The sequence below is a fragment of the Halictus rubicundus genome, chromosome 3 (assembly GCF_050948215.1).
Source record: "Halictus rubicundus isolate RS-2024b chromosome 3, iyHalRubi1_principal, whole genome shotgun sequence".
NCBI lineage: Eukaryota > Metazoa > Arthropoda > Insecta > Hymenoptera > Halictidae > Halictus > Halictus rubicundus.
This window is the reverse complement of record NC_135151.1, coordinates 2,622,654-2,645,220: the sequence shown is the minus strand read 5'-3', so window position 1 is coordinate 2,645,220 and position 22,567 is coordinate 2,622,654. Positions and strand designations below refer to the sequence as shown.

Here is a 22,567-nt window from a genome sequence, read left to right as displayed (position 1 = left end):
TTGGTACCGTTTGTCGTGAAAAAATTGTTTTGCCCGTCGTATTGTTGCTAAAGCACGTAATTTTACGTAAACTCTAACGTAATGCAGCGGGGTATTTCCAGTATTGCGCATTGTGAAGATGATACACAGTGATGCAACATTTTCAGAATCGATGTAGCGAGTAATTGATCGAGCTCAGCATGGGCGCTGTTTAATCCTAACTAATTACTATTACTATTATTCCAACGTCCTTGTTACGAGATCCACGAGGAACACTACATATTATCAAGATATAACATAGCTTGAACAATTGTTTGAAATTTATTTGACTATTTATTTGACAGTCTATTTAATACAGTAGTTATATTTAAAGTCAATCAGCCCTACAGATTTCTTAGAATAAAATATCTCAGTAAATAGACCTGATCAGTCGATCAATCCTTGAGCAATGTGATCTATATCTGATCTAATATCTAATAATTTTTTTCAAAATTACTGTTTAACATTATGTGCTGCAAATATAATATGAACAAATCTTGAGTAGCAGGATTTACTTTTTATGTATTTATGACCACACGCATTCTCATTAATGACATTCATTTTACAACTTCGACCCGTACAACGATCTTGTCAACGTCTTTTCGTTCGAGTATACAGTGGCGGCCATATACTTACGTACAGTTAATAAAATTAAATATTATTTCCTGTACACTTATACGTTAAACATGTATACGAAAATCAATTATATTTTTTCTAAGTTTACAATATATATAATAAGATACCAAAATAGCTTTCCTTAATTTACTATAATTAAAAAGTTATTTATATTTTTATACTGAATTTTCAAATTTTCCGGCGACACATAGTTAAGTAGACATCGATACACCTACATTTTCATATGTTTCTTTAACTCATAATTATAGACCCTTATTTTTGATAACTGCAGCATACCTTCGCAGCATGGATTCGATAAGTCTAGCACATCTGCTAGTAGCATCTGCTGCTAAAATATGAAGTGTACGTAAGTACAATATATGGCCGCCACTGTAAATATGTGAAATATCTTTCCCAGAAAATCGAGTTACTCTGATGAATAAGCAGTCGAACAAGAAGCAGAATATTTTTGTCGGCAGGAACATTTCATTCTGCAACTTTCGTAGACACAAAGCGCGCGGTTTAGGTCGCAGTGGGAACTCTCAGATTCGATTAAAGACCGTGACCAATCAATCAGCGGCATCGTTACGAATTCCCCGAAGAAAGGATCAGGAGAAATCGAAGACGATTGATTAACCAGTTTACGTCAGTTAGGCCGGTCGAACGTTAAACGGCGCGGAGGACGTCGCGGGGATGAAGCCAACCCGAGTCGCTTCCGGTTAATGAGATTTTAATTAACGGGATAAATAGATCGCGACTACAAAGAGGCCGGCCGCGTTTATAGAAACATGTTTCGTGACCGGTTTCCGTTTCTGCAGGGAGGATGCTACACGGAAACGCGTTTCCCGCGAGCCAGAAATCCTTAAATAAAAGGCATTGTCCGTTCCCATTGTGCCCGGAGGATTTATCGTAGCTATTATGGCCACGTTTGTTCCCTCGAATTACGGTTAATGCCCGAGCGGCAGGAGGAAAAAGTTGATCCTTCGGACGTAACGACGAGTGATTGATCCCGGAATCGTTTCACGATCGAGCGACCGGCAACAAAAACGGCCACGTTCCGAAAAAAATTCTAATTTCCGAGGAACGAATTTCGAACTTCTTCTGCCTTCGACGGCGAACCGGATAGGGAAGATTCTTTGACGATTCGCTGGAAAAATTGTAAAATTTTTCAGCTTCTGTTGGGTTAAATGAAAAATTCTATTCCGCTTTTTGTCGTTAGATTACAAAAAATATTGTTACTCATACATGATTGACGTGGCACTCAATTTTTAATCCTCACGTGTTCCTCGGGAAGACAATTCATTTCCCTGCCCTTTAGATCCCGTAGAATGTTCGATTTATTTCTGTGCGTGTATTGTAAGACGTATCACTTTCAAACCTAATGTAAATGTAACATAATTGGTTAATTTAAAGTGTAAAGCAGAAACGGGTGGTGTTATCCTAAGATCTTTCACGCAACCGTTTCTGAGAAACGTGCGAAGGTTAATTGATTTTGTTTGAACTTCTTTATAATGGCTTATTCTACTGCACACTTTCGAGGAAAATTGTTTTTCATTGTTCAACAATTCCAGATTCTTGTTTGAACGCAACGAGATACTATACTCAACCCAACATTTTAATTAATTTGCAGAAGGTGGGGAAGAGTATTTCGGTCTAAATAAATTATTTAACAGATATGTATATAGACTAAACTGTGTAGGAAGAAAATTACATTGTGTAATTGCGGGCGAGAACAGGTTTTACGAAATTCGAGGAGATGGAAGAGGAGGATGATGGAAAATGGAGGAGAATGGGAAACTCGTACAGGGGGTTGTTTGATGACACTGCAGGGAAAACAGGCCGTCAACTAAATAATACTATCTAAGGACAGTTCACTTGTTTCGAGATCGTTAACCGGAACGTGTTGGATGTTGTCGAGTCGCGATAGTGTGGGTGAAATGGTTCTGAGAGAGTCCTCGTTTTTCTCGAGCAGTAACGTGCTGCGTTTGAGGTTTTCACGAAGTGGCAGTGTTCGTTACAAGCGTCCGACTATTTATTTAATGTCTTCTTTTGGAGGTCGAAGTTTTTACACGAGATTGATATAAAAGACATTATTTATTCACATTTATCGATCGATCCTATATACAACAATGAATGCAAACTGGACGTTAAAGAAACAAATTCTGTGAGCACGTGTACAGTAATATTTTGAGTAGTCCAACTGTTCTTGAAACTATTGATTAGTCCACGCATGGTCTACACGTAGTCTACGAATAGATTAGATCATTGATTTACTGAGTCGTAACAAAGACAAAAAATAAGTTCGGGTAAAGGAATGCATTTCCGTCTTTTCTGTAAGACTCTGTCCTCATTCCGCAAGTAATATCATCCCTTTAACATAATAATGAACTAAACGCTAAAATTTTTAAAAGCTGTAACTTGCTAAATGATGTTTTAATATAGTGCTTGTTTTAATCAGTTAACCCTTAGGTAGACTATCAGAGTCATCGAAATCCCATTCAAGTTTACGGTAATAATTAGCAGATTTTATACATTTATAGCAAGAATTAGTAGATCAAATACAAGACAGTGAAAATATGTAAGCTTTAAAATATTGTATTACTCTCAATTCATTAAAGTTATCAAAAAAAAAAAAAAAAAAGAAAGGGACGACAGTAAAGTGTTGATCTAACAATAAGCCTAATCCTCGGGTCCATGCTGTGACGTAGATTGTGTAGCGCTACCGTTTTCTTGTGACCGCGTCGACCGCGCCGAACGTAGAAGAGGACCACATACCGTCAATTAGACCACTAAATACAGTTCGAATTATATGGTGTTTAGTGTCATATCAATCAGAAAAATGCCACGAATAAGTCGGTGAAAGTCCCATAAAGAAACAATGAAAAATAAAGAAGATTTGTAATAGGATCAGTAGTGGTTCACACCGATATACCCGACCCGATATCGGATTACGCGGCATGTTTACACTTTATACTGCTCGGCGACCGAGGCAGGTCGAGCTGCTTGGCACCTCGCGGGTTATGCCCCTCAGTGGAGGTAATAAGCGAACTGACTAAGATCGTGTAGCTCCGTTCGGCTTAGATCAAGACTTTACTGAATGTATGTAACTCCTATATCTTGCAATTAGTGCATACAATTTTTAATTTTGCAGACAAATCTGCAACTAGTAGTAGCTATGAATGGCTATGTAGCTCTACGTCATCTGTTTAGTAATAGTTATTAATGTCACTATATGAAAATGCAGATAGCTTTTAAATTCCCTTCTATAAAATTGAACATCGATATATATTAATTGAGCTGTTGCATTTTTAAAGCCCATTTTAGTAATCCACAGTTTAGTAATAACTAGATGATGTCCCTTATATTTAAATTGTGAATCAGATTTTAGGAAGAAATATAAAACTGGCGCCACATTACCACCCCTTCCTCCATTGATTAGAGTGGATAATTTTGATGTGAAACAGGAATCGTTGCTAGCATCATTTTAATCAACAATCCAAGATCCTAGTAGCAGAGTGAAAAACAGCACGAGTAATGGTTTCGGTTTCGAAGTCGACGGCGAAGAATGTTATCGATTCCGCAGGATTGGTGTTCTTTCGCCGGGGAACAGTGACCGCGGTCCAATCTCCAAAGATTTCCGTGTCTTTGAAAAATGTTCCTCCGGGGGGTGCGCCGTCGGTTCTAATGAAAATCTAAATGTTTCATGAGCTCCGCTTTCCCTTCGGGTCCTCGTTAATTCTTTCCCGTCGCTGATCCGCCGCTCGGAAAACAAACCAGCGGCTCCCCGACCTTTAGAATGCAAATACGTTTTTCAAATTTCGATGAGTCGGTTTCCCGGGTCCGGAATCAAGAGGTCGACGAGTCATTAATTAATGTTTTGTGCTCGCGCCGCATGATACGAGGGGTTGTAATAGTTTCGAGAGCAATTAAGCAACATTGGGCAACATTGCTTCGTAAATATTCTCATCTTTCACCGTCATACGGATCAATTAAAATCCAGTAATAATTAGAAAACAAATAGAATTTTCAGTGCTATAGCAAAGTTTAACTCTTAAATCGACTCTCGATGCTGCGACCGAACCTATTTCACCGTCACAAAATGGCGGCTTTTAGGATTCCCTTTGACTCCGTTAAAACTCGACGTCGACGCGATAAATATGAATACTTGGAGCGTCTTAACGTTACGATGGCGATGTACTGGCGCAAGCTACGCTTTATTTCCCCGCGATCTAATACAAACCGCGGAGGAGCCCAGCGAACGCAAATCTGCATATTCCACTCGCTGGGTCCTCGGTTAAGCTGCGAGAGCCATGTGGTGGTTGAAACACTCGGCACCGGAAGTTTCCGGTGGCAATCAATTATTTGAGGCCGGCACCGGCGCAATCTCCGTGCAAATTGAATCGGGACGTTACATGTTCGTTTATTATATGTCATCCCGTTACATAATTACTTAATAACAACACGCGCGCAGAGAGGGGTAGGCTGCCGCGCCGAGTGCTCTGGGATGCGTGCAGACAAGCGCGATCGAGCACGCCCACGTCACGGAACGACCTTCTCGTAACGTCGCGTTGCTGCATAATTTCTGCCGCGTTTCGAACGTCAAACGCACGCTAATTGCGATTTAAGCGATGCTTAAACACCCATTCCCAGCAAGATCGCTGGGATTGCGTCCCTTAGCGGATCATCGAAAGAAACAGATCGCAAAATCGGATCGGCGGACATTGTTGCAAGAGAAGACATAACTCATTTTGGTGACCATCAGAAAATCAGATTCGGAAATGTCGATTTGTCGATAAAATGTTTTTTCGTCGCGAACTTCCTCTTCTTCTCTCCGACTTCTCATTAATATTATACAATAATAAACGTATCTCGTGCCAACTATCTTTTTCTTTTTTTTTTTTTCGAAGAGGTAATCTCGTTACCGATATCCGAACCCCCCGGGGGGGTGATCCGGGTTATGTGGGACTCCTCGGCAGGTTGGTGCAACGCCGAGTATACCCACTAACTCCTCCCCGTCCGTCCCTAGGCTCCTGGGGGCACCCGTGTTCTGCGCGCGCATGTCAATCCGGTGTGCCCCCGCCTTAGCATACCACCCTGGGGGGGGGGGCGGCCCCCTCCCGTACCTACTCTATCCGAAGGCACCACGCAACGGACGACGTGGTCCCTTCCCCCCCTGTTAGGCCGCCCGATGAGCATCCGGGCCCCCGCCCGAGATACCCGGCGGCCTCCGGGGACGGATCTCGTGCCAACTATCTGGAATCACGCTAACCCCGGGTATCGATTGCGCGTCACCGCGACATGAACTTCCCGTTTCTTTTCGTGTTTCTGCAAAATTCGTGCGCTGTCGATAAACTGCCAGCCTCCCTCCCTGCTGCCTAACCGTTCTACACTCCACGTGCCTCGTAATTAACGCGTCGATCACGTATCACGTATCGCTGATTTTCCATCGAAACGTTTATGCAAAGCTCGGTCGACGCAACGATTCCGAACGGGGACAATTTTTCTCGGAAATATCGCGCTTGGACGTTCGCTGGTCCGATCGAGTTTCCCGTTTCCCAAGCGGAAGTTTATAAGCAATTTTACACGGAACATTTACCGTCCCGATATATTCACGTATTTTCCGTCTTGGCGGGGTCGGAGATAACCGCGAGATACGAGGGCGTATATGCTGAAGCTCGTTTGATTGAAGCACTCCTTTTTATTGTGAAAAAACTTGGAAAAAATCACTATTGGCCGGACTTGCGAAGAAAAAACTAGAAGTCAATTCGTTCTTCTGTTTCATCTGAGCCTGCGATGAAACTTCAATCAATTTTCCAACACGTCAAAAAATGTCAAGTTGTTTGGTTCAATGTTAAGAAATTTATGCGATTTTTAAATGTGATCAAATACTTTTTGCTGGGGGATTGTAATGTAAGAATAGCCCGAGGGTTAAAACAGTTATTCTGTTATGCAGTGTGTACGAATATCAACGGTGTGGTCGCTGTAGCTGTACACAATCGAGAGAGCTGGCCGAACTCATTAAACAGTTTCGAGTAAGCCAATCAGCAAGGACGGCGAGTGTCTGTGACGCGAGTCCCTGGCGCGTTGTCAGACGAGACTTTATTCCGATTAATCGACGAGTATAATAGAGCAAGAGGTATCCGAGGGATCGAACACGCCCGGCAACTACGTAAACTGCGATAACCCGCGGATACAAGGGAAGTTTCTCGGCTTCGAAACTGTCAGCGAACGATAAGTGCGATTCTCTCGGCCCCACGGTGCGGGGGTGGTAGAACGACGGCGGCGACATTAAGGGTAGGAAAAACTTGATCAATTCTCATGAATCTCTTTCGAAGTGATGTCTTGCGTTATCTCTGTACCGGCATTGTACCAGTACCAGCATTTTTTTCGTAAAAGGTAAACATTAGAAAAAAACCGAAGAGGATGTAGTTGTATATTCTACTAGCAATATGATAGCGTATCTCAATTGTTTGTATTTTCAATATTTTTCTAGAAACAAAGGTGACCATCATTTTTTAAATGGAATGCTACATATTTGTTTACGGCAAGTGAAAACGAACATTGAGACGAGTTCAACCATGCAGTATACTATGATCTTCAGGGCCATACAAGGGCAGAATTAAAAGACATAGATTTAACATTTCGTAGTATTGTATTTACTAGCATGTGTAGTGATAAGACTACATCTCGTGTTCAATGTGACTTCCATCAGCAAGAGTTCTGCTGACTACATTCCTGGTAGTTTCTGCCAATTTTGCACTAGATAGTTATGCATAGGCTTCTTTTATCTTAGTTTGCAAATCGTCCCAATTTCTTGGTGGTGTAGTGTAAACAATATTTTAATATGTCCCCACAAAAAATATCTAGTGGTGACAAATCGGGGGATCTTCCGATCCATTTATCGTTAAACATACTATGTAAAAAATGGTTTACCGATCTACAATTATGAGGACGAGCCCCGTCTTGTTGGAAGTACATGTTTCGTACGAGAAACAATGGCAGTGATTACCAATAATTTAAAAATTCACAATTTAGAAATTGTAAATACTTATTTCGTAAAAGTATGGACCTAGTAAAATGTTATCAATAATTCCACACCAAGCATTTGTTCTGAATTGTACTGTATTGGAAATTTATTTGTTTTTTCAATTTCGGATTCTCGGTCGTCCAAAAGTGAGCATTATGTCGATTACACATGATGTTATTATCAAAACTGGATTCATCTGTCCATAATATTTTTCTATGAAAATTGGAATCGTTCATGTTATTTGCTTTGTACTTTGTGATATTTGGAAAGTTTATAATCGTACAATTGTAGAATTTTATGTGTTGATGCAATTGAAATATCACCTAGTCTGGTCACTTTTCTTGTCGAAGTAGATGGATCTTCTTGAAAATGAAGAAGTATTTCTAATTGTTCGTTTTCTGAAAGAGTGATTCGACGGATCCTCTGATGTTTTGACTGTACTACAGATCCTGTTTCATTGAAACGTTTATCAAGATGGAGAAACTGACTTTCATTAGGTTGTATTTTTGTGTGGATATCTTTCTTAGTACACTAGTTTACTTTGTCCCTAATTTTTATTACACTCGTAAACAATATTTAACACATCCACTTTTTCCTGCGTAGAATAACGAGACATAATGATAACGTAAGGTTTGGCTGGTTGTTTCGCACAACTCTACTGGAACTAAAGAAATTCAGGCTTGTCTTTTCAAAACATAAACATTCACTACAACAAGTGACACTACAACAGTCTTATCACTAGAACATGCTAGTAAATACAATATTACGAAATGTTAAGTCTATTTCTTCTATTTCTGCCCTTGTATGGCCCTGAAGACCATAGTATACTACATGGTTGAACTCGTCTCAATGTCCGTTTTCATATGACGTAAACAAATATGTAGCATTCCATTTAAAAAAATGAAGGTCGCCCGTGTTTCTAGGAAAATATTAAAAATACAAAAAACTGAGATTCGCTATCATATTGCTAGTAAAATATACTACAACCACCTCCTCTTCGGTTTTTTTCTAATGTTTACCTTTTACGAAAAAAACGGTGGTACAAATTATCGCGAACACCCTGTATAATTCATAAACCAATTCCAAAACCTATTCCTCTGTACCAATGAATTGCTAATACTAATTTCAACAGACATGCAGCTTAAGTGTTCATTCATTTCGTAGGTGACCCTATCTAAATCAATTACAAAGAAAATTGTAAGGTAAGACATGGCATCGTTTTGAAGGAAATGCACGAAAATTGTTAAAGTTTGCTGCGTTCGCGTGATACAGCCCTCTTAAAGGGTAGTCGAAATTGATGCCCGGCACGGTTCCGACGTTTTATTAGATTTTTTTACGATACCTAAATAATGGTGGTTGTCCGGACGAGAACACGTACAAGTCATCTTCTCCCGTGTCCGGTCCGGTGAAAGGGTAAAACGGGTGCGGAATGTCACGCGAAGCGTTTTGCAAACCGCCCCCGGCAGCGTCGAGGTTAGGCCTCGGCTCGATTTACGCGGCCGTAAAACGGTCAGGGAACATTTTTCTTGTGCCTCGTCTCGTCGACGTCGCGTCGGTCCCTCGTTTTTACGACCGGTCCACGATTACTGTTTCGTGAGCAGCAACGACGAACTTCGTTAATTTCGCCGTTTCTCTCGGTCCTGGTTCTACGCGAACAGGAAGCAAGTGGCCGCAGCGAGACGAGAAGCCAAGCGGAACCGGCCTCGTTACGAATGAAACACTCTCTCGGCTCTCGTCTCTACTTTCAGGGCCGACGGCGTTTTAATATTTCGCCATAGTGGCCGATCTAGCCGGTCAAAGTCGATTTGAAAAATTAAATTCTTATTCTTGTAAAAGCCTGGGCTTCGTCAGAAGTCAACAATTTTTCTACTAGATGTTTTACAGTTAAAACATCTTCGATACATCTTGTTCGCTTTTGAGTTTTTTTTTCATGTTTCAAAGAAGGTAGCATAGTTTCAAAAAGTGTTTATTTGTTTGTTAGCTATATTTTCTTGATTACTAATATTTGAACATGACCAATTTATTAGTGAAGATTTTTAAAATTGTGAAAGTTCGCGTTAATGATTTTCGTATACTTCAGGGTTCGCCCCTGTATTTATTTTGGTGTCAATACACTCGATGCTTGATTGATACATGCTGCGTTTGAAACGGAAGAATTGGTTCCGGAACTAATCGGCATATTATCATTAAGTTATTAAGATTAAAGAAATTTTTATTTCATTGCAGTACCTTATAATTAATACAGAAAATTTGTATTTTGCATAAAGATCCGCAGTCTACCTATGATCATTAAATTTGCTATTGACAGTATTTCCGTTAATAGCGGACGCCTTAGGGTCGACCCATACAAGACGGGTCTCACCGGGACCGGGAACGGGGCACGTTTTCCCTATGCCATACAGACTTGAGAGGCGCTCAAGATGCTCGCAACAAAGGCCAAGTGCCGCGCACCACGGGGGTTAGCTACCAGAACCCCAGCACCGTTTACTCCCCGCATACCCCTGAGGATCCTATGGTAGAGCCGACCGGGCCCGGCCCGGGGTTTCACGAAATATGCTTGCGAAGAATACTCAGCGATCCCGGTCGCCGTGGCGAAGGGAGAAAAACATTATAAATGTTGTATTATTTTAAAAACTACTTCACCGATGATGATGACCTATCAATCGAATCTCAATGGACTTTTCGATGTTTTAAAAATTGTTGGTTTTACAGACGCGTAAAAATACGTGTCACCCTTTTTTTATTATATTATAAGACTAGAACTGTCACACCGATGAAAATGAGTTTTTGGAAGCTTATAGCGAAAACATAAAACTGTTTACCGAAAATGTTGTCATTTGGAGAAAATGTTTTTTCACCATTTATTTGGCAATTATTTTAAACAAGTGCTATGTTTTCGTAGCAGGTACCTTTGTAAAAATTTGAAAAAAATTGAGGCTATAGCCCCAAGAATCCTTCGAGATTCGATTGACAGGTCAAAAAGTGAATATCATAGTTCTTTTAATATAATAGTTACAGAGCAGTACTTCGATGATGCCTCTTTGAAATTTTGGTTTTTAATTTATGGAGCCTCCAAGGTTTCAATCAGGTAAAACCAGGTAAGGACGCGACGTTCGGCGATTCAGGTAGCCAATTGTAAGTGCACGACTGATCGACCGCTATTCTCCGACAGGTTTGGAAAAACCAATGTCCTCTGTGCTAATGATGGTATTTACCTTTCCTGTACACTCCGACTGCACAATACCCCAATAAAATACGGACCTCTTTTCGTGTTTTCTTTCTCCTTACTACGTGAAAGTTTCAATTTTAGGACAAACTCTGCCGACCCCCACTTCAGAATGTTTAAAGAACATTATAAACGTTGTATTATTTTTAAAAATGAGGTTATAGCCCCAAGTGTCCCCTCTACAGACCTGTTTTTAAGTAAGTGGATACTTCAAAATTGACGAAACTAAATTATTTCAAGTGAACCCGGGCCCGGGAGGCCATAGGCCTAACAGCCTCCCGGGCTCTGCTTCTACCGTGCGCCAACCGTGCTGCTAGGCTATGTATCGCGGTGCAGCGTTCACTTCAAATAATTTTAATTTCGTCAAGTTTGAAGTGTCCGATTTTTTAAAAACAGGTCCGTGAAGTGAATTTCTCTAACAATTCATAATTGTATTAGATCATGTGGCAGTCGCATATGTACATGGTGTAAGGACAACAAGTACAGCTGCTCGGTTACTGCTCGTAACCGCTCGTCTGCCGTCAAAAAGAAGGCAATGTCGCGGTGCAGCGTACACTTGAAACCATTTTAATTTCGCCATTTTTAAAGTGTCACCATTCTTGAGAAGCCCACCGTTAGGTATGCCTATCCCCACCACAGCTGCGCCCGTAGTCCCATTGTTTTGGCTTCGACGTCACCCGCTACATAGTATGTGTGACCGCTGTAGCCAATATCTCGACTGTAGCCGAAAGTACGCGTGAAACGAGGCCTGTCCCTTGCACTCTGATCCAATCGGCCGCGCATTCGTACCTATGCTCTGTCCAACGAGACCAAGGCAGTGAAGCACCCAGCGTGCGTCCTTTGCTAATTGTCTTGTAAGGGTAACTTCAACTCTGTCGCACTCGAGCGCCTATGTTTACGTCTACTGTCTCGTCTCATTGGACAAGATATAGATACGCCATCGCATTCCTGCCAGGGAACCTTCCATCTAACCATGTTTAGGCCATCATGGACAAGAATTTAGGAGTTTTCCATATACATACATTTTTTCGCTAGCGACCCTTACTTCAGAATGTCTAAAGAATATCCAGCAATTTTATGAACCTAAAATAATGAATAGTACAATAAATAGATTTGCGGCTCCGTGAATTACAAAACGAAATTTCAAAGAGAAACATGAAGAAACGTAAAATACAGCCATATTTATTCAAATTTTTTCACACTTGAACCAGTGGTAAAATTTGCAAAACAAAGATATTTCTAATATTTTTTAATTAAGAAATGACATTCACCAAGGAAAAAATAAATTATTTGAGAACAGCAGTCTTTTGTGATAACCCGGCTCAACCCCCGCCTCCCATTTTCTCTTGGACCACAACATACTTCAATGTCATCAAAATTCGAGACATAGTCCCCAAAAAATGATCGAATTCACATGGAATGATCCCCTTCCTAATGTGGATATTTCCTTAAAAAAAAAGTAACAACTATTCTCGTTTTTACAATATATGTATGTATAATTTACATACAATACAAGGATGTATGATGTTTCACCAAGAGGTAGGAAGGTTTCCTATTTCCATGGTATTGTAAAGGGGAGATACCGATAGTTTACCTAAGGAACCGTGAAGGCCCTAAAAACATTTTTTTTGTGCCATGCACAGCAGGGAACTGTCAACGCGCTCGCGAAAGGCCTTCTGAAAATGGTCAAACGCTCGAGATAATGACCCAACCGGGGCGAGCAGAAATATAGTTTGGAACACTGAAGCCCCGTCGACTCAAACCCTACACCCTGGTTTCGAATCTAGCGGCCAAACGTCCCCGGTCCCGTCCCGGTCTTGTATGGGTCGACCCTTACTCGTTGAGAATGTGGGAGCTTACGAACGAGGTTCCATCGAACAGTAGGACTCTCCGTTCTTGCACAAAAGATTCTCAGACAATATTTATTGCCGTAACACAAAGCTCGAAGTGTTTCAAAAACTTCCGCTCAAGAGAAATCGATGGAAGTACAAAGTTTCCGGACTCGTGAATTCGACGAGCCCACCCCTTGCTATCTTGTGGGAATTCTAGGATTAGTCAGTTAAGTTCCCAATAGTTTGGAAACATCTTGAACGGGTACTTTCGCCTCTAAATATTAACGAACTATTTCAATGTTACTAAACAAAGGCTCAAGTATCACAATTCAAGGAATATTTAAACTTAATAATCACTGTTGACGGTATTCCTATTCAATATGTATACGCAGAGAACGAAAAACTGAAAATTCCTAAAAAATATTTCAATAAAAATGATCGGAGGAATATTTCAACCTAGCAACAGTCACTGCCAATGTTCCACTTGTCCTTCGGCTAAAAATTGCTGTCCAATATTCCCACACACTGCGCGCAGCAAAAATAAAATAACGGCGAACGCCAAGCATAGTCTTTAATTGGTCCCGCGGCGCTTTTCTTCGATTTCTCGACGTCGCGGAGCGTTGAATTTTTCAAATGATTAACTCGATGAGCCCGGTAGCCGTGTTCCCAGCAACCACCGAATGAATTACGGTCCCCAGGCAAAGGAAAAAAGTAATAATTACCGGTACAGTGGGATTTCTTTTCATTGACCAATGCAAATCTTTAACGAGCAAAAGTTATCCGGGCTAAGTCAAAGAAGGGTTGGTAACGTGGCTCCCCCAGTTTTATATTTCTGAAAAGCTGATTTATAACTTAAATTCATTGAAATTTTTGTTTAAAACCTAGATTAACTTAATAAGGTTACATTTGATAAAAGGCGGAAGTAAAAGATAAATTATTTCAGTAAATTTAATATGTATTTTAGAAGTAAATCATTTTTGGACCCCTTACAAGAATGAGAGTAACATGGCCTCCCTAACAGAAATCGTACAGAATCATTGTGTTTGGTAACATCGTAACACCGACAGGAAATAGTTGTGTTACTTGTGTTTTTTATTAAACAATACATTGTTTGCAACAAAATTGATTTCCTTACATATGAATCCAGTCGACGTAAGAAATAATACCGTTCTCCGCTAAATGTCTTTGTTGTGATATCAGAAATTACAAGGGGGACCACCTCTTTCTCTAATAAGAGATCATGATCCAACGCAGCCGTGTGTCTTGTTTTGCAGAACCACGGACATCGGGATCCCTGTGGACTGTCCGAATCTGATGCTGCTGTTCAATGTTGTTCAATTATTCCTTCGCGAGCTCTGCAAGAGCGAGAACCTGATCCGTATCGTGCCCATGGACATGACCGGGTATTACGGTGAGTTGTACAATCCCTTTTGTTCAATTCCCGGGAACAAACCGGCCGGGTCAGGGTCACCTCGAGCTGTTTAAATAAATCGACAACGAGGTCCGCGGCGCGCTCTCTTCATGAATGTAACATCGGGACGACCCAGTGACAAGTTGTTGAGGTCGGACGACGGACTAGATCCTGCGGTAACTTCCACTCGTGCTGCAATAATCGGCCCGGAACTTCCCCCGGGGTGTCTCCGTCTAGTTCTGTTATTATGTTGTACGTTGATACCTGTAAAGCAAATTATTCATAGGCTGACCTGTCCCGTGAACGAACATGTATGGTAAGCGCCGTGTCTGTTGAAATTACTATTTGCAAATCGCCATTTCGTTTCCCCAGTGCTGTTTCTCGATAGTTGGGACGAGGAATGAGCACTACCGATTTCCATCGCATAAGCGAAATTAATATCCATGTAGAATTTGGTTAAAATGAACGTTAAACTATCACATTATCTATTATAATGTGGTTACCGCACTTTACAATCCATTTTCAAAGTCCACTTACGAGTTGACAGGAAATTTCAGTGGCAAAAAAAAACGGTACGATGAATAAAACATATTCAATACAGGTCATGTTATATTGCGTTTCGTGTTGCAACTCTGTGTTAACACGCTTTTAGCAAGACGGCATCGAGAAAGTATGAAATAAGCTGTCCTGATTAAACTTTTTATTAAGTTCTTATCTCGGAGGATCTTTCCCACGTCCCGCATGATCCGCGACGCATTTATCACGATATAAAAATAATTACATAGGCTTTAAACCTGTGCCAGAAAAATGATAACCTAAATGTGCATGTGACCATTTTTCACCAGCTATACAGGTTGTTTGACTACAGGTGGGAAAAAATTTAAGGTGTGGTTCTCTATGACAATATAAGACGAAAATGAAGAGTAAAAAAATTACGATTTCGGCTCCATTTTTTAGTTATTAACAATTAAGAATCCGCCTAATGTACGGCAACCTGGCCAGCAGAGCTGTACCTTGCGTACGTTGTAGAGGCGCGCGACAGTCACGTATCAAGTGACAGATACTGTACGTGCCTCGCAATGAGTCACGTGGTAAACCATCCGATTGGGTCATTCCGCACGTATTTTCGGTTCTAGCCGAATCATTGGCCAAAGTGTGTGACGTCAAAGCGTAACCATTGGATGCGAGCGAGGACCCCGTCACTGTCGCGCGCCTTTATGACGTAAGCAACGTACTCGTCTGTTGGTCGGGTTGTAGGCGAAATTTTTAGGCGAATTTTTAATCGATAATTACTACAAAATGAAGCCGAAATCGCAATTTTTATTCTTCATTTTCGTCTTATATTGTCTTGGAGAACCACCCCTCAAATTTTCTCCCACCTTAGTCGAACACCCTGTATAAACTTAGAATTCCTTTAAAAATTATTAGCGAAAAAGAACCAATGATAATCGAGCACACACACATATAAAGTACACAAATCAATTAACCATCCTGGACTTACGTGTTTCAGAAAAGTAATTTCATTTCTGAATGAAAATTATTATAATTACCTTCTTTATATTACTTTCACTTTGATCAGCGCATCGTTGAGCAGCTTATACTGCGTCGTGTAGCGTAAAAGCGATCTTGTAAATATTACTCGTTTGTCTTTTTAGCTTTCAACTTAACCGCAAGAACTTTCTTTTCGATCCAATACTTTTTAATTATTTTTGTAGCGAACGCTAAAGGGGCTACATACCTTCTGCAAAATAAAGAGGGATTTCTTAAAAAAACTGGTCAAGGAGTAGCTGTTTTCTCTAGTTTAATGTAAAATTAGGGAAATACTTATGCGTTAAATAAAACCTTCAGAAGATATGTTTGGTACTATGAATGGTAGTATTTCTCTTGCAGAAGTGGCTTTGGACAAATGGCTGCCACGTCCTTCTTGTTTAAACATTTAGAACAATTTTTCAGTAAGTACTGCTAGAGTATCATATAATAAAATGTATGGGTGTATAAAAAGTAAGGGTCATCCGTCCTAGGGGTGAATCTACACCTCTGAATCGGTGGACATTTGTCGAAGGAACTTGCCGCAAAATTGTTTATAACAAAAGAAAATTGTTGTTAAAGTTTTTTGACATCAAAACCTTCTACACATCAAGGAAAGAAAAAGATGGAAAGGAACCTGTTGGCGTTTATTAAAAAACAGTGGAATGTTCCTATATCGCGTGAACAGTGTCTAAAATGTTAACGGTTGTGTGCGTACAACTGTATCACTAAATACTCGGTGTTACAAAATGTGGCTTGACGACGCGCTGGCTTGGCTTACTGTTAGCGACTGACTGTTAACCTCGCTTTTCCTTTACTTCGAGGGTCGCTTATACCTAAGGGCTGTAAACCGCCCCTTAAACCTAAGGTCACCGAAGTGGCAATCGTTGCACACCAACAGAACCATATGTCGCAAACAAATAGTTACCGAGATATAAGCCGTTAAAGTTTTTGCAAAATTTGATTGTACTACTAGTATAGACCACATGACCGTGTCGATGAGACAGTTCATAATCGTGTGCGTGCCTCGAGATTCACCCCTAAGACGGATGACCACTCCTTTTTATACACCTTGTATATATTGATTTTTCAAAGAAATATAATATTATATATTAAAAAAATGGTTGAATTTTTCTTATTCTTCAGTCGTTCAAAGGTATGCAACCCCTTAAGGGAAATGTGCATTTTCTGCCAACTTACTGTTCCTTTTTCTGGGAATCTGCTGCAGCTATCCACTTCAAATTTTGATAGCATCTGGTATTATAGTATACGTGCACTTTATCCAAAGAGAATCTTGAAATACCGAATAGAAAAAATTATAGATCCGTATCAATATGTAGACCTCTTTGCACTTTTATCTTTAAAAAGTGATGCTATCAATTAGGCTGTAGGCCGAATTTTAACAAAATCTTTGGCTAAAATACGTGTTACACATAGCAGTAAAACGCTTAAACAAAATTTCAACTCGATCGATCGGATGATCACTAAGAAAAAAGAAATATAAACGCCGCAAAAACATTTTTATAAAATTTTGCTCCTATTAATTCAGGCCCACCTTTTTGAAAATTTTCGTGCGCAATTTATAGTGCTAAAAAAAATGGCTCGAAATATCGCCTATTATCGAATAGAAAAGAATTCGATTTTTCTGTCTCCAAGAAATGCCTATAGCCTTTAATTGAAGGAACGTTTAGGGCACGAAGCAGGGTCGTATCTCGTGCTCAAGGGGTGGAACGCGAAGGTACAGGTGTGAGCGGTTAACCTTTGTCAGATCTCGATCCTTTAAGCGTCATTTGTTACAGTTCCGGGGATTCGGGGTGTCAAGTTTGTTTCGGTTGTTCCGCTTCAGATTCCAGGACCGGGCCGTCGAACATCGGCAACGTGATCTCTCAGATCCTCCTGTGCAAGCAGATCACACCCAACTTCCACGAGGAGGAGCTGTGCAGCATCAAAAAGGACTCGGAGGAGATTCGAGAGCTGATCAACGAGCTGCAAGAGTTTATGCCCCAGTCGGACGGTGATATAGGTAACCCCGTATTTTCTTCCGCCCGCTATTTTCCCTTCCTTTTACGCCTTCTCCGCCATTTCCACGTTTCCCGATGAATCTTATTTTTCCTCTTGTTTCCACGACGGTCACGTATGGCCCGTTCCGCACCTCGAATTTGCCCGGGAGCTCGAGCATTGCGGACGATGTTGCTTATCAAAGCAGAAATATATATACATATACAGCAGGTTCATTTGAAAACTTTCCAGCCGAATGTCTCGAAAAGTATGAAAGATATTAAAAAAGTGTAAAACAGGTATCCATGGATTTCGAGGGAGAAAGAGGGGGGCAGTATCAGTTTTTTATTTGGGTGGCGTTTTCAAGGTGATTTGAAGGTCAACTTAGTTTTTTTCAAATGGAAACCTATATTTTTTGTTATGGGATCTTCTCTTTAAATATCTCCGAAACTAGTGCGCGGATAAAAAAAAGTATCCTACGAAAATTGTTGATCTTTTACAATAAGATCCCATAATAAAAAATATAGGTTTCCATTTGAAAAAAAAAACTAAGTTGACCTTCAAATCACCTTGAAAACACCACCCAAATAAAAAACTGATACTGCCCCCCTCTTTCTCCCTCGAAATCCTTGGATACCTGTTTTACACTTTTTTAATATCTTTCGTACTTTTCAAGATATTCGGCTGTGAAGTTTTCAAATGAACACCCTGTATAATATATCGTTCGCGGCCCCGCCTTTTCAACAGATAAAAGTGCTCGACGGTTCCCAAGCGAGACACGAGTGCTTTCCGAACAGGATTAACCATTTTATAAATCGACAGGATTCGCCCGCTTAGCCAATGATTTCCCTAGATACGCGAAAGAACCGTTTGTCACCGTGTTAAGCGGATATTTTGGTCCAAAATAGAGAAAATTTGGGCAGGTTTTTTTCAATTGATCATAGATTCCATATAAACAGAAGGAAATTTTTAAGTTTTGTATTTTTTGCTTCTAGATTAAATAACCAAAACCCTCTAATTTCTTCTGATATTAGGGACCCCATATTAGGGGTTCTCATATTGGGTACCCCCATATTAGGCACCAGGGTGTCCCTAATATGAGAAAGTAGGTGCTCCCGATTTGGGATAATATCTTATAATATTTGTTATTACTTGGGTAATATCAAGAAATAATTACGTTCACAGAAGAGTGCCGGTCGCGCATTTAGTTGTCAACCAAATGTATTATATATTTATTTCTTTGATAATTTTACTATTGCGGAATATTTCTCGTGAGCTCGCCCCGTCAAGGAGAGTTTCACATTTGAGATGAGCTTAAAAATATTGTTGCAAATGTATGGAGAACCTCGACAGAGTTAAACGAATAAGAACAAGATGAATAGATTCGCGCGAGATAGCGAGACGGGTTTGTACAGAACTTAGCTTTTCTCATTTGTTTTTTTCCATTACTCTGTTTCAAACCTGGAAATAATACGTAATTTCAAGGGAAGCGAAATATACTCGTGGAAAAGAAAACGCGCGCGACACGAGCGTTTTATTATAATGAAAATAATTATGGTTAACACAATGTCGGTACGGCTTTACAAATCACGAGTGAGTCCGGTTTGTTAATGAGTTTTAGTTTTTCAGTCATCGTAAGGTTTACCTTACCCCGAGTTTTACGCAAAAAATTCTGTCCGTGGATACGTATACGTATACGTTTGCGAACAGTCAGCATACCTTGAAACCAATGTACATTGTTATATCAACTGGAATTTTCCTTGAAAACAAAATTAAAAAGAAAATTTAGGTCACTTGTGGGAGGTAGATGATAAAATATATTTTCTGTTCCTGGAGAGTGATCTGAAATTTTGGAAAAAGGACACAAGGCAGAATTCGTTTCAACACCGTACATTTTAATTGACAGAAACCCTTGTGAGGTTAAGGGTTGCGGAGGTCTGAGACTTTTCGGAATGCAGCATCGATTAGACAAGGAAACATCGTACCTTCAATATCAATATTAAAAATGGCGCTGGAGCCGACTGTACATTCAGTGAAACTGGGCGTCGGCAACGAGCTGTTTGCCTTGGGGACGATTTGAATTGCCCTCGGGGACAACGGTTTCAGGCAAATCGCGCCAAAGAAAATGGTAGAAAACTCGACAAATCTTATTCTCTTTGTGTAGAACGCTTCGAGCAGACAATTTTTTACTGTCGTTTATTTATATGCCCCACGCATCACCTTCTACCCGCGTTTAAATTACAACCGCGGGCAAGAAACGATATAAATCGCAAAATTATAAAATCAAGTCATAGAAACAACTTCCACTCCTGGAAACAAATTGCAATGGTGCATTTGACATCCTAATATTATTTGCAAGAAGTCACTTCAAATAATGAAAATGGATTCAGACTAACATACAACTTCTTAAGAATTGAACTAAGATAGAATTGCTTATTTTATTGATACATAGAATTGATGTATGAAAATAGAATATATGCGAGACGTACCAAAGGTGGGAGAAAATTTAAGGGTTGGTTCTCCATGATAATATAAGACGAAAATGAAGAATAAAAAAATTGTTATTTCTATTCCATTTTTTAGTTATTAACAATTAAAAATCTGCCTAAAATCGTCGTCGAGCACCCTGTATGTTAAACGGAACGTAAAACTAATGCGAATAAGGGAAATGCATTTCATGTTACATTGTTCTCAGAAGGCTATGCTACGATTCTATTAATACGTCTGGATTCTTGAACTGGAAACTGTGTCTACACCTTCATCTCCTTTATCTGATTTGCTTTTTGAAGTATGTTTTATTGACTTTTGTGTTCTACACAATCTATTTAATAATTGTAGAAAGAGAAGTGTCTGAAATGAAAGAGAAGGACCGCAAAGGGCCGTTGGGCCGCAAAGGGTTCAACCGAAAATACCAAGCGTACCATACGTTTGTCATATGCAACAATCGGATAGGAAGACTCTTGCAATCTTTGCACGGTGTACCATCGACAGGAAGCATTCAGAACATCGTGTTGTAAGATGATTAACTGTACCAGAGTATAATCAGATGTTCAGTTGACAATCAGTGGCACTACCCACGAGACTCTCGCTCCCGGGCCCATGGGAATCGTCCGGCTGAATTTTGTCGTTCTATCGGTGGATAATTAAGGTCACCGTGCACCATACGGCCGAGAATCGAACCGGATAACTTCTATGGCGAGCTTTATCCTGTTGGGAGGAGGTAATACGTCTGTTCCGTGGAATCAATGGGGACCCGGGGAAACCGTGAGAGAAGGACCATGAGAGAGATGGACCGAGTCGGAGAGAACTTGTTCCCCTTTGAAATCCAGACCTTGGCCTACGGAGTAACCCGATTAGAGATGGTTGAATAGAGAGGGCGGGGAGCTGCCGGTAAAGAGAACGAGCAAGACGGACTGGTGATGCGACGCCGTCACAGGACAAAGGGGTGCGTCCGTGGAGACGCCGCGATCGAGTTAACGCTAATCCAACCGAGCCTTAAAAGTAACTCTGGTATATGCTGCCTTCGAAAAACGACAGGACCGTGTTCATCTAGATATTCCACGATCTTTTTACGAAATACGACGAAACAGCGTGTCTAGCAAGTGTCCACCAAAATATCTCTACAATCTACAGTGTGTCCCACGAGTTCTGTCCACTTGAATATCTTGGTTATTTCAAACAATACGAGAAAATGTCACAGAAATTGTAGGGTTTAAGAAACTGCATAACATGGTCTAAATGATATTCTTGCAAGTGGAGGCGTAGAGAAAATGTAAAGGTCACCTTTGTTTTTTTAAATGGAATGTCCAATTTTTTATGCTCGATTTCGATAGATCGGCATATTCTGAGTATAAAAGTACTAAAGTGTATTTGTCCTAAAACTTACCGTTGCTGAGATATTTATTAGAAAACGTGCCATTAAGCGTTCGTCAGACAATGTGGTATCAGCACGGTGGATGTCCAACACACTACGCTCGAAGGGTAAGAAGTACACTTAATGAAATATTCCCAAATTGATGGGCAGGACGCGGTGGCATTATTTGCTGACCAGCACGAAGTTGACAAATATTGTGTATCGAGATGTACCAACAATTCCGGAAGATATAAAGCAACGAATTATCGCAGCGTGTGCTACAATAAAAGCTCCAACAATAAGACGTGTAAAAGACGCAACAGTTCAAAGACTACAACGTTGTATCGCTGCAAATGGCCGACATTTCGAACATTCTTCATAAAAACAGTCAAATATCTCAGCAACGGTAAGTTTTAGGACAAATACACTTTAGTACTTTTATACTCAGAATACGCCAATCTATCGAAATCAAGCATCAAAAATTGGACAAACAAAGGTGACCTCTATACGCCTCCACTTGCAAGAATATCATTTATACCATATTATGTAGTTTCTTAAACGCTACAACTTCTGTAAGTAACCACGAAATAACCAAGATATTCAAGTGGACAGAGCTCGCGGGACCACTGTATAAACAGTTGCAAAATAATGAATTTGAAATTCGCTATTTCGACGAGTCCGGTAGTTCTAGTGTTCGCTAGGTCTCTTTGTCGTGTCTCGCCACTTATCGAGGGAACAGCGAGACAGTGTCAGGAAGAGAAAAGGAGTGACGGGGGGGGGGAGAGGAGAGAGATGGACGAACGGAGAAACGGAGGAACGAGGTTTGACATTGGAACAGGAACCGGGTCAAGGTCGCCCGGAAGCACCGACTTCCTCGAGCGCTCCGCGGACGGAAATTCACGCTCGAGATGGAACGCGCGGCCCGCGCTCGCACTCGCGCTTCTCCACACACAGAAAATAAGAAAACAAACGGAATCGCCTGGTTTCTCTATAAAACGAGAGCTCCGGGAGCTTTGTGTACGCTGTACAGAGAAAGAGAGAAAGAATATGAGAAAATGGA

General features: G+C 40.6%; 1 protein-coding gene across 1 annotated transcript in view; it reads left to right on the top strand.

Moving 5' to 3' along the window:
* Positions 1–22,567, top strand: part of Dcma (decima) — a 43,323-nt gene that overhangs the window by 8,975 nt on the left and 11,781 nt on the right. Inside the window, exons 4-5 of the mRNA XM_076784795.1 lie at positions 13,993–14,129; positions 17,503–17,679. Of these exons, the coding sequence (XP_076640910.1) occupies positions 13,993–14,129; positions 17,503–17,679 (314 nt within the window). The remainder of the gene's footprint in view (positions 1–13,992; positions 14,130–17,502; positions 17,680–22,567) is intronic.